Source organism: Tupaia chinensis, unplaced genomic scaffold (genome assembly GCF_000334495.1).
Source record: "Tupaia chinensis unplaced genomic scaffold, TupChi_1.0 Scaffold000627_1, whole genome shotgun sequence".
In the NCBI taxonomy this organism is placed as follows: domain Eukaryota; kingdom Metazoa; phylum Chordata; class Mammalia; order Scandentia; family Tupaiidae; genus Tupaia; species Tupaia belangeri.
In genome coordinates this window covers 5,754,192-5,766,436 of record NW_006160147.1, presented here as the reverse complement: position 1 = coordinate 5,766,436, position 12,245 = coordinate 5,754,192, and the positions used below count along the sequence as shown (strand labels likewise).

The window sequence follows — 12,245 nt, the reverse complement described above, 5'->3', positions numbered from 1 at the left end:
CTCATTGCTCCTAGGCTTCCTGAGAAGAGAGGTTTTATTTACATATGTGTGTACACACACATACACACACTCATGGTTATGGTTTGGATGGGGGTTTGTCCCCAACAGTCTCATGGTCTGGAATTTGATATTGGGGAGTGAGAGGTCTAGTAGGTGATGATTGGCTCATGTGGATTGGCATCATGGAGGCAACAGTTTCATGAATAGATTAATGATGTCTTGCAAGACCCAGCCAATTCTAGCTCTCGTGAGAAAGGTTACTTCCGACGGGACAGAGCAGTCAGAAGCTCTCTCTCTGCTTACACCCCCATCCTGTTTTCTTGGGTCACAGTGTAGGCCCAGGTGAGAGCCAACAGAATTGTGAGTTTATAAATAAAACTTCCTTTTTTAAAAACAATTATTTATTTATTATTTTTCAGTTTGCTACAAGGCTTGTGCACTCACAAGAGAGTCTACAAAGCAAGCCACCCAGTCTGAGACTCGAATCAGTCAGCCATGTGGGAGTCCAGCTACTTAACCACCATGTTGGCCCCACCTCTATCTTTTTATAAAACTACCCGGTATTTGTTAGCAACATAACACACTAAAACATATACATATACACACACACATATAGAGGTCGTACATAAACTGTACATAGTGGTACATATCGTATACATACACAGATGCTGTGATGGCTTATTTTAGTAAGTCCAGGAATAGCCTATAGCTCTCACCATTGTGGACAAAGTCTTGCTCTCACACCAGCATGCTTCCAGCCTTGGGCTGGGAGTTACACCATTTATCACCCTGGTTCTCCAGCCTTTGCACTTGGACAGAATTTCCCCACAATAAATCTCTTACATCTTTCTAAAATCCTCTTGTATCTGCGTCTCCAGAGAGCCCTAACACAGATGTGCACACTCACATCTGCATCTGTTTCTCTGTGAATGATGTTGAATCACGGGTCCATCCTGATAACTCAAACTACAATGATATACTATGGGTTTCACTCCAGCGTTCCCTTCATATTGGTAACTCTTCCCTGACAGTGACTTTCATTATTCACAATGCACTTATTTGCTCCATCTTAGAATGCACATAAGGTAGCGTTGAAATTACTGAAGCACAATACCATGAAAAATTAAACCTATTAAAATGAATCCAACATTTGTTATATATTCCTTTAGTCTTTAGCTTTTGGTGATAGAACAGAAATACTGTTTGGAGGTTATTTGATTTAGCTCAATCTCTAGCTTCTTTTTTTTTAAAAAAAGTATTGTTTTTGTAATTTGCTATAGGGCACATGTATTTATAAGAAAGAGACAGAGACACAGGGGGAGAGAGGGAATGTGAGAAAGCAAGCTGCCAGGGCCAGGACTAGAACTGTGGTGAATCACATGGGAGGCCAGTACCTTAGCCACCATGCTACCTGCTGGCCCCTCTAAAATGCAGTTGGTTACTTATTGACTTGAAATGTGATAAGGTTCCTTTATGGGAATAGTATTCCTTTATGATGTTCCTCCTCTTCCCTTCCGATTTTTGCTGCCTGTATTTACTTGCCTTTTTAACATGTGCGACAATGGCTCTAAAATTTCAAGCCAAACAACATGCCACATTCCCATTCAAAATTCTCACCACCTATTGTTTTTAGTTTATGCTTCCTGTTTCTTTGTGCACAAAATGAAACATGCATAGATGTTTGTTTCCTCCTCCTCCTTTCATGAAAAATAGCATGCTATAGTCTTTCACACTCTACTTTTTCCGCTTAATATATTCTGGAAATAACTCCATGACAGTTCACAGATCTTTCTCTATTTTAAATATCTCCATAGATTTTTTTTTTTTTTGGAGGAGGGATATAACAGTTTATTTGGCCCGTCCTATGTATGGATATTCAGACTGTTCTCAATCTTTTGCAGTGACAGTGCTCTGATGAATAACCTTATGCATGTGTATTTTCATGTTGTGGATGGTTGCATCTTCAAGGGTCATTCCTAGAGTGCGACTGGTGGGCCAAAGGATAAACATATATTTATTTGTGATAGATATTGTAAAATTCCCTTCCAAAAGGGCTGCACCAGTTTGCTTTCCCACTATGTGATTTCCCAGAGCCACGCCAACATAATGTGTGGTTGTACAAAACCACCCCTTCAACACCACATAGAACAAAGAAAGCCAAAACTTACAAATGGCCAGTAAGAAAGCACACAGAGTGAAACAAAACCCTCAGCAATTGCACACACTACTCCCACCAGCCTTTATGGTAAACAAGGGCGGTTTCGGGGAAAACTGCATGAAAAAGTGGAAAAGCCTGGGAGAGGGGAGCAAACAATTCTCAACTTCAAAATACAGCAACCATGCAGCTTCCTGTCACTTGTCTGAGACTCACCAGTCACTGTCACCCGGAAACTACCAGGATGCTTGGCTCCAGGCTGGAGGCTGATCCCAAAGCCTTTGTTGTTCACAGGAACCTTCTCTCTTCCTGGTTCTGTTTCTCTCTCCCTCCCCACAGCTTAGACCTCTATGGCTGGAGGATTTCAGAGAAGGAAAATGCAGAAGAGGGTTGTCTTTAACTCAGTTCTGCTTCCATCTGTCATGACGTTCCCTGTGACAGGGAAAGTTGGGCTATGTGCTTAGAATCAAGAGAGGGAAACAAGTTTGACATTTTAGTAAGTGATCCTACCAGAGGGAACAATTACTCTTTTTAAAAGAGTGTGTGGGAAAAGAGATAGAAGTGAGAACGAGAAACAGGAAAACCAATACCAGTGCCTCTCAACAATGTGTCACACGGAGCATGAAAAGAACAGCCACCACTGGAATAGGCTGCAAAGAAAGCAGTGATTTCTGGGAAGAAGCTGTTTCTAGGGAAGGAATTGGAGGGAACCCTCAAGGTGGGTGGAAAATGAGGCATTTGTACCTTGGGCGTTAACCAAAGAAAACAGCTAGGAGAGTGAAGGAAAACATTCTCAATCTTCAGGTGTGCCCAGAAGAGTGGTCGTCATAGTGCATTGAATATTATACAACTCAAGGTTCTGTGGTGCATGAGTAGAACATGCTACAATAACGAAGCATCGGTGTTGAGAGGAAAGGCAATGTAATCCTTATGATAAAAGAAAAACCTGTAAGACGGCAGACCTTAAAAAACAAACAAAAAAAGCAGTTTGACCCTATGACAACAGAATACAGACCAAAGTAAACAAAAACCCTACAAGAGGGGCCGGAGGGTGGGGCAGTGGTAACACACATTGCTCTGCAAGGCTAACCCATATGGGAAGGTTCCGGGTCTGCACCCAGAAGCTCCCCTGAGTACACCAGGCATCCGCAGGCCCATGATCCAGGCTGGCTGAGGCAGCGGTGGATCAGGCCATCAAGACCCTGTAGGGGTGCTTCTTCTCTGACCCATGGGAGAAATGAAGAAACTTACCAAAAAACAAAAATAGGAACAAAAACAAAAAAGGGGGAAAGAGAGAAATCCTACAAGTGCTGGCCCTCATATCTAACAAAGAAATGAATAGGTGGATATGCACCTATTCCCAGAACTTTTAGTTCAGTTAAAGTAATTTCCTAATACTAGAAACTATTAGAAAATTATGGTTAACCTTGTTAGTTTTGAGTTGAGGTTAGAAAGAAAAATGTCCTCATTGATAGAAATACATACTTTAGTATTTATAGTGAAGTGCCATGAAGCCCATGGAATGTGAACAACAAAATGTAACAGAGGAGGCAGTAAAACAAAAAAATTATTGTTAAATCTAGTGATGTGTAATATTGTAGTCTAGTCTAACACCTAGAATATAATCGGCTACATGACCAAAATATATTAAGAATCTAGAAATTGATGTAATTGTCTTTAGGTAAATCAATAGCAAGTAATGTCAACATTGTAACAGGGAACGATGCAACATACTTGAGAAAGTACAATACAGTACAAATGTAACTAAAATGACTTACACAGGGACAACCGGAGAACAGTATTGCAAACTACTTACAGGAGGCAGGAAGGGAATCCTTATTTAGAAATAAAACATTCACATCTGAGAAAAATATCCAAACATTATATGAAACAAGTAAATATGGTCAATTATTTATTTCTATTTAGGGAAAATAAATTTTTCTTTACAAATCTTAAATTTTTCTTGTTATACATGTAAAATCAATGTTCACTGACATAAATAAATATAAATAAATTAATGTTATAAAACGAGATTTACAATTTGGCTATGAACAGGTCATTGTGGAAATACAGAATCTTTCCTTATGTTAATATTGTAATATCTCTAGAGACTTTTCAATTTTTCTTTTTTTTTTAGTTTTTCGAGGGAAAGTGAGAAATCACTCCTAGGGAAGATGGCCATGCCACAATCCTCTCTACTCCATTCTTCTCTTGGGAATTTGGAGACAGACAGACAGACAGACAGACACACACACACACCCCACATGTGCCTGGCATGTTTTTCAAGTTTCTGGGTCTGGGACTCAAACTGCTCAGTCAGCCATCAGAGCCCCAGTCATCATAACTTCTGCGCCACCTGCAGGCCCTCTGGATACTTTGAAGGACATTAAGTCAAAGAACATGCATTTCACAGGGCTGGGTTTTTTGTTTGTTGTTTTTAGATTGTTCTAAATACAAAATTGCAGCTTATCGGGAACCAGCAGTTAGCGTAATGGCTATGTCGCTGGACTCCCACGTAGTCGACCGCGGTTCACGTCCCGGACCCGGTGGCTTAAAACTCACGCCGGGCGCATGTGCGTGCGTGCCCAAGATCCTGAGAGGAGAATGGAGGAGAAGGGATTGCAGCGTGACCATCCCCCCTGGGGGGTGATTTCTCGCTTTCTGTCTCTATGTCTCTCTCTGTCTGTCTGGCGAGCACACGCGCCCTACAGTGAAAATCTCTCCAAAAAAAAAAAAATTGCAGCTTATCCACCTTATAATAGGGTAAGTGCTGGTTCATTATCAGTTTTCAATATCATACAACAAAGGAAGAATAATCTTTCAGTCTACAGTCCTCCCTAAGAGCCGTTCTATTTTCAAGAGGTGGCGGTGTGTTGAGAATGTGATCCCAGGGCCATTCCGTCTCCTTGCTTTGTTGACATCTCTAACATGTCTCAAAGACAATGATAGCGTGCAAAACAAAGTGCACTATTTCATTTATTGTATCCGCTCTTCCAGAAAGTTCTAAGAAGATTAAGAAGGTAGAAATAGTCTGTATATTTGTATATACTTTCTTCTTAACTCTTCTTTGGGAAAGTCAGCTAGCCAATGGTTACTAGCATCATAAGCAAAACTGTCAATGTTATATATGTGTGTCCTGAAAGTTAAAAAAAAAAGAAAGTTAGAATCAAAATGATTCCTTCACCGATGACAAAACATTAATTTTTAGCTACCATGCAAGAGAACTTAAAAAAGAATTGGTTAATTCAGGGTGCAAAACAAATGCATAGTAAATCAGAGTATAATCTTCTGTAGGCATAATTTAGCAGACATAGCAACAATGAATACAAGGCAGATAAGCTTTTCATTTTCCAAGATTAATAGAATAAAATAGAACAGATAACAAAATAGATTCAAACAGCTAGACTCAAGCAAGATACTTCCAGATTCAAAGTCAAAGAAACCCCCCCTGAATACTACATGTGGAACAGAGAAAAGAATTCATTGAGAGATTAAGACGCTCAGAAAGATTCAAATACATTTACATCAAGTTATCTTTTTAATAGTCTATATGAAGATATAGAAGCGATGCCTTTTCAGATCTCTAAGCACGACTTACGAAAAGATACCTTAACACATATTGTAGTATTTCTTAAATACTGGAGACGTAGAAGCCAAACAAAAGGATAAACAAATACAAGACAAGCCAATCATCACAAGAGAGAAATAATCATAATGAAAGCATTCTTTTGTATAATTTTTTAAAGATTATTTAATTTTATTATTATTATTTCCCAGTTTGGTCAGGTCAGACAGAGAAATAGAGACAGACAGAGAGAGAGAGAGAGAGAGAGAGAAGGGGGGGCAAGAAAGCAAGCCACCAGGTCCAGGACTTGGTGATCAGCCATGTGGGAGTCCAGCAACTTTAACCACCACGCCACCTGCGGGCCCCTAAAGGCATTCTTATTAAGCCCTAAGATGTCATTGTTTTTCCTCTATTTATGGCACTATAGCATCTAATCATTGTAAGAAACTGAATGTGAAATAGGAGGAGACAACGGACACAGTGCTGAGTCAAGAGCTGATGTATCGGAGGGAAGAGACATTCAATGTGTTAGTCATTCACAATGAAAGATAATTGTGGAAACCATAGAGAAGGCAAATTCTGTTATTCTTTAAGAGTCAGAGAGACACTAACCCAAGTGTACTGACAGATACTTTGCAGGACACAGAACCATATATACCTTTTATAATTTACCAGGTCTTACTTCTGAGGCACCAGTCACAAACTATCAGACTTAACAGTGAATGATTTGGTGTTTTCATGTGTTTTATAAGCGCTGAATAGTAAAGAAGGAAAAAAACTTATTGAATTATGTCATTCAATTTCAATCAAAAAACACAATCAAGCATTGCTTACACTCCCATCTCGAAACTAATATTTTTCATACAGACTCAACACGTCTAAAAAAAGAAAATAGATCCTTGTAAAGGCAACCACAAAACATCACTAGAGGAAACTACATTATCACTTTCACGTTAACTATACCCTAAATACTAATTAAGATACATTTTTAATTAAATTGATGTGAAATCAGGAGACTAAAGCTAGCTTTTACCCATGACAGCTTATACTTCAAAACAAGGCAAGTAGTCTTTTTTCTGTGCACATGCAAAAGGCATGAATTTCTTCTCTGATTCAGGAATTGAGCAATACGATTTAAGGCAAAATCCCACAGTACAATTCAGAGACAATTCTCTCCTTCTACTTTCCAACGTTTTTTGTCCTGTTATAAACATCATGGCCAATTTCTTTACCACATTATGTAAAGAAACTATGAAAGCCAAGAGCGAACACCTTGTAAGCTCATCTCAAATCTACCTTCTCCTGACACCCAATGAGCAATAAGACTTAAGGCAAAATCCCATACAATTCAGAGACAATTCTCTCCTTCTACTTTCCAACGTTTTTTGTCCTGTTAAAAACATCATGGCCAATTTCTTTACCACATTATGTAAAGAAACTATGAAAGCCAAGAGCGAACACCTTGTAAGCTCATCTCAAATCTACCTTCTCCTGACACCCAAAGCTTCAAAGCACTAGCTTTGGCAAGTTAATACTCTCTAAATAATTTATCATTGATAAATTGGTAACACTATTTACAATTTCAAAAGGAGAGCTGGAAATATTCAGAATCCTCTTTTAGCTCATCTGAAAGATACAACAAATTAATAAGTAGAGTTACCCAAGTGTACTATGTAACACAAGAACTCCTCATTTCTCATATGAGGTTGTCGAGAAACTCACGATGCACTTTTACATTCAAAAATACATCATGACTTTCCCGATGACCTACTGCAAACTGAAATCTCTATTCCCTTCTCAACCTCTTGTCATCACTATCCTACTCTCTGTTCCTGAGGTCGTATTCTTAGTCTCCGTGGAGGAGTGAAAACATGTATTCTTTCTGTGCCTAGGTTATTTCACTTCAAATGATTTCTTCCAGACAGCACCATGCTAGCTCAGATGACAGAATTTCCTTCTCTGTAATGGTTGCAGGGTAATCCACTATACATGTGTATGTTATATGTATGTGTCTATGTGTCTCTATCACCATTCTGCATTTGTCTGTTGATGGGACAGTTGGCTTGCTTCCATATTTTGGTCATTGTGAACTGTGCTGCAATAAACACTGACTCTGGACATCTCTATGGAATCCTTATTTCCTTTCCTTTGTATATATGACTCATAGTGGGATGGTTGGATCATATGGAATTTGAATATTGGAATTTTCAGGAACCTTGCCTCTATGGCTGTGCTAATGTACATTCTCACCAATACAGTTGGAACAAATGCAAGAAAGGATGTTAAGACTGGTGGTGTACATTTGTAATTTTTTGTTAAGGTAGTTTTTAGTTAAAGCATCTGTTGCTAACTTCCCTTACTTTATATGACTTAGAACTCTTAGTTTTTGCTAGGCTCTAAACCATAATCCTAAAAATTTCTGAAAACTCAATAGAAAGTTATAATACATCTGACTACATTTGCTACAGTGGCATCTACACTATTGTAACTGATATTAAATAAATACTTATAAAAACTATTAACTTCCCTTGTCTCCCAAACTTAAGTCAAATATTTTTACTAAAGGGCTGAACCACTTAAGTGATTTAAATAACATTCACATACTTCAGCTTATAAAAGTCTTAAATAATTTTGTTCATTTAAGGAGGGAGAAATTAGAGAGAGTAAAAAGTAGATAGCTCACACCAAAGAATTAAAACAATTTAGTAATAGCATTAAAATGTAGTTGTTCTGATTAAAAAAGGGATAGGCAAAAGGTCAGCCTAGAAAAACTTCAAATTTATATAGACTCCACACTTAGTTTTATGAACAATTAAATCCAGAATTCTGTTTGTCAGAATTGGTCAAAGTCAATAACATTTATACTTAAAATATGTGGATTCAATACAAATGAGATATTTCAAATAATATTGATTTTTATGTGTGTTTTGTCTTGTTTTGTTTTTGAGAGAAATTTTTGCTATAGGGCATTTGCTGGTGTCAGAGACAAAGAGCGAGAAATCACACCCTCCCAGGGGAAAAGGCCATACCCCAATCCCTTCTCTTCCATTCTCTTGGGATTGTGGGCATGCACACACACACATGCCCAGTGTGAGTTTTAAGCCACTGGGTCCAGGAATTGAACCACATCTAACTATGCGGCAGTCCAGTGACCTAACCAGTACACCATCATCTGCTGGTCCCACATGTGTTGTTTTAGCGTTGGGATAATTACGATGTGCCAAATAGTGACCTAACCTCTTTATAGAAGGCAAACTCATTTGGTCTTTAGTACAATCCCAAGAGGTATATTTCACCCATTTTACAAATGAGAAAGTTGAGGCAGGGAGGGGTTATGACCAGAGGTTGCTCATGGTCACACAGCAGACCCAGGATTACAACAAAGCCTGCCCTCTGAGCCACGTGACTGTTTTTAGCTAGCCTGGCATCTACTCATAATTCTAAGTCAGAAAAAGCCCAGTCACAGGCACCTTGACCATGGCAGAGGGTGACTTTCCCTCGGCTTCTCTGCTTCTGTACAGCACAAATAATACTGGAAGTTATACTGAGTTGCAAAAAAGGTGAGCTGATTGGGCACAAAGTGAAACTTTGGCTTCCAAATCACTTTTCTTTAAAATGTGGTCAGTGCTCTTGAGCAAGAACATACTGAGCAAGAGAAAAAAAAGAGACAAAGTTTGTCCATGGAGAACAAAAAGCATAAAGAGAACATGTCAGAAAAATGCAAGAAAGTACTGATATACTAACATGTTTCAGTGGAAAGAAGGCAAGAATAAAACTTTAGAAATCATTGGAATTTCTGCTCACCCTGATTTTCCATAGTCCCAGAAAATTTTGACTAGAATTGGGATACCAATTATTATAGCAACAGCAACAAATCCTTGAGGGGGAAAAATTTGGTAACATAGTTAATAGAAACATAAACAATTATATATACAGTGTAGTTTCACAATGATATACAACCTGGTTATGAATCAAGTTAAAGAAAAATCAGAAACATAAATTGCATTTTCTGTGTCACCAGTATGACAATAAATACAGGTAAAAGGATGTAGCTAAAGTATCACAATGTTCACATAAAATACCTTGACAGATGAGAAAGTTCCCGTTTTTCAACCGAATCATGTGCAATGTAAAATGTCTGAGTCAAACATGATGGAATTATGTCATTTTAGGACTAGAAGGTATCTTATGTTCACTTATTTTATAGACTAAAAAAAGGTAAATGTCACATATGTGGTTAATGGGAAGGCCATTTACTTAATACAAAGGACAGCATTTCCTGTAAGCAGAAAATACCTTTAGCATTTTCATCTAAGGGAGGGTAAAAGATATTTACTTTTTACCTACAGAATGTTCTTCAATGTTCAGTCTATTGTAGATGAAATTTTACATAGGAAAGCTAATATTGTGAAGATTGCATGCACTATTTTGAGCTGAACAACAACATGCAAAGGATCAAATAAGTTGGTCATGAGCAAATCATTTTCCTTTCTCTCTCTCTCTCCCTCTCTCTCTCTTGCCAGCAGGTACATGTGCTCACCAGGGAGAGGCAGAGATAAAGACAGTAAAGAAAGCACCCCCCCAATGGGGCATGGCCACACCACCATCCCTCTTGTTCTGTTTCTCCATCCTGTCAGGATTTGGGACATGCACTTTAGTGAGTTTTCTAAGTCAATGGGGTGGGATCCAGGTCCCTTAACAAGTAAGCTACAAGACCAGCCCAACAGCAAATCATTTTTATAGTTTGCATTTCAGATCACAATCTTTCTTCTCAAAACTACTCATCTTGCCTTTCCTCTCGCCATCCTGTCTTTTCCTACCCTGTCCCTCAATGCCTGGACTTGACTTCTTTGGTCTGCACTTCAACAGAAAATGTAGATGACACTAAGAGAACAACTGAAGCTAATGAGACTGATGGATGTATTTGGTTCCAAATCAGCAAAGTTGAGATGCTGGTCAATTATGCTCCCCTATGGGTACATGACCTTAAAAAAAAAACAAATAAATAAACAAAAAAACACCCCCACCAAAAAAAAAATATTTCCACCACAGGTAAGTTTTTGCAATATTTTTCCTAATCCATTTCTGTAACTGATGTCCTAGCACTGTGTTCACCAGGAAGACAATTCATAAAATAAACCACTGCTCTTCAAAAATCTGGGTTCCTCTTCCCTTCACTAGTTCCCATTAATTTTCAATCTCATTTTTAATTTGAATAATAAAGGACTAAAAAAAAAAAGTCATCAAGACTACAACAGAGGGGAACCAGCAGTTAGCGTAATGGCTATGTCGCTGGACTCCCATGTAGTCGACCGCGGTTCGTGTCCCGGACCCGGTGGCTTAAAACTCACGCCAGGCGCGTATGCGTGCGTGCCCAAGATCCCGAGAGGAGAATGGAGGAGAAGGGATTGCAGCGTGACCATCCCCCCTGGGGGGTGATTTCTCGCTTTCTGTCTCTATGTCTCTGTCTGTCTGTCTGGCGAGCGCACGCGCCCTACAGTGAAAATCTCTCAAAAAAAAAAAAAAAAAAGACTACAACAGAGTAAAAGGTTATCCCTAGAATACCAATCAACACATACATGTAACCCTGGAAGAAAATGGGTGGCAACTGATGGCTGAACAGAAAACCACAGCGAAACACAGAAAACAAACTCTGCGGTTTCAGCGCAAATTAATAAAAGTGTATTAGTTCCCAAATTAGAAACAAATAAAACTTTTATGTATAAAAGCAACAGTTTAGGATCTCAAAACTCACTTAATATCTTCAGAAAATCAACTCAAAGATAAATTGGTGTCAATTTAAAATTTACACAATATGGAGTCAATGAAAGTATGAAATTATAATTATGATTTTGATGCTCCTAGTCAATAAAATGAAAAGTTCTTAGGTAGGACAAGTACATAACTTTAGAAAATGGCATTCTCTAGTGAAAGGAGTATTTTAGTTAGGTTTTCCCATTATGCAGAGCTCTGTCTATACACTGTTTAACACACTGCAAATTAGTTTGCTACCTACTGTGCCATTTGGTGATCTCCAATAATTAGCACAGTGATTGGAAAACAGTAGGAAGTGTTTTGTTAAAAATGATTAAATTGGGGAACCAGCAGTTAGCGTAATGGCTTATGTCGCTGGACTCCCACGTAGTCGACCGTGGTTCACGTCCCGGACCCGGTGGCTTAAAACTCACGCCGGGCGCGTGTGCGTGCGTGCCCAGGATCCAGAGAGGAGAATGGAGGAGAAGGGATTGCGGCGTGACCATCCCCCCTGGGTGGTGATTTCTCGCTTTCTGTCTCTGTCTCTCTCTGTCTGGCGAGCGCATGCGCCCTATAGTGAAAACCTCTCCAAAAAAAAAAAAAAACTGATTAAATTGCATTGAATGATAGATATTTTTTCTTGCAGACAAGAAAACTGAGACTGGGACCAGCTGTTGGCATAATGGCTATGGCACCGGACTACCATGTAGCCAACCACGGTTCGAGTCCCAGAACTGATGGCTTAAACTCACATCGGGCGCGTCTGTGTGC

The 12,245-nt window shown here is 39.0% G+C and overlaps 1 protein-coding gene across 18 annotated transcripts in view; it reads right to left on the bottom strand.

The window, feature by feature from the left end:
* Window positions 1-5,167: 5,167 nt before the first annotated feature.
* Window positions 5,168-12,245, bottom strand: part of CD55 (CD55 molecule (Cromer blood group)) — a 32,331-nt gene continuing 25,253 nt past the window's right edge. For 7 of the 18 annotated variants that reach the window (XM_006159296.3, XM_006159300.3, XM_006159298.3 and 4 more), the window contains 3 exons: window positions 9,525-9,597; window positions 6,379-6,474; window positions 5,182-5,291 (listed from right to left, as the gene is read on the bottom strand). In XM_006159296.3, coding sequence (XP_006159358.1) covers window positions 6,417-6,474; window positions 9,525-9,597 — 131 coding nt within the window. In that variant the 3' untranslated portion in view covers window positions 5,182-5,291; window positions 6,379-6,416. Of the gene's footprint in view, window positions 5,292-6,378; window positions 6,475-7,298; window positions 7,347-9,524; window positions 9,598-12,245 lie in introns of all 18 variants that reach the window. The other 11 variants (XM_006159297.3, XM_006159302.3, XM_006159305.3 and 8 more) reach the window with 3 other exon arrangements.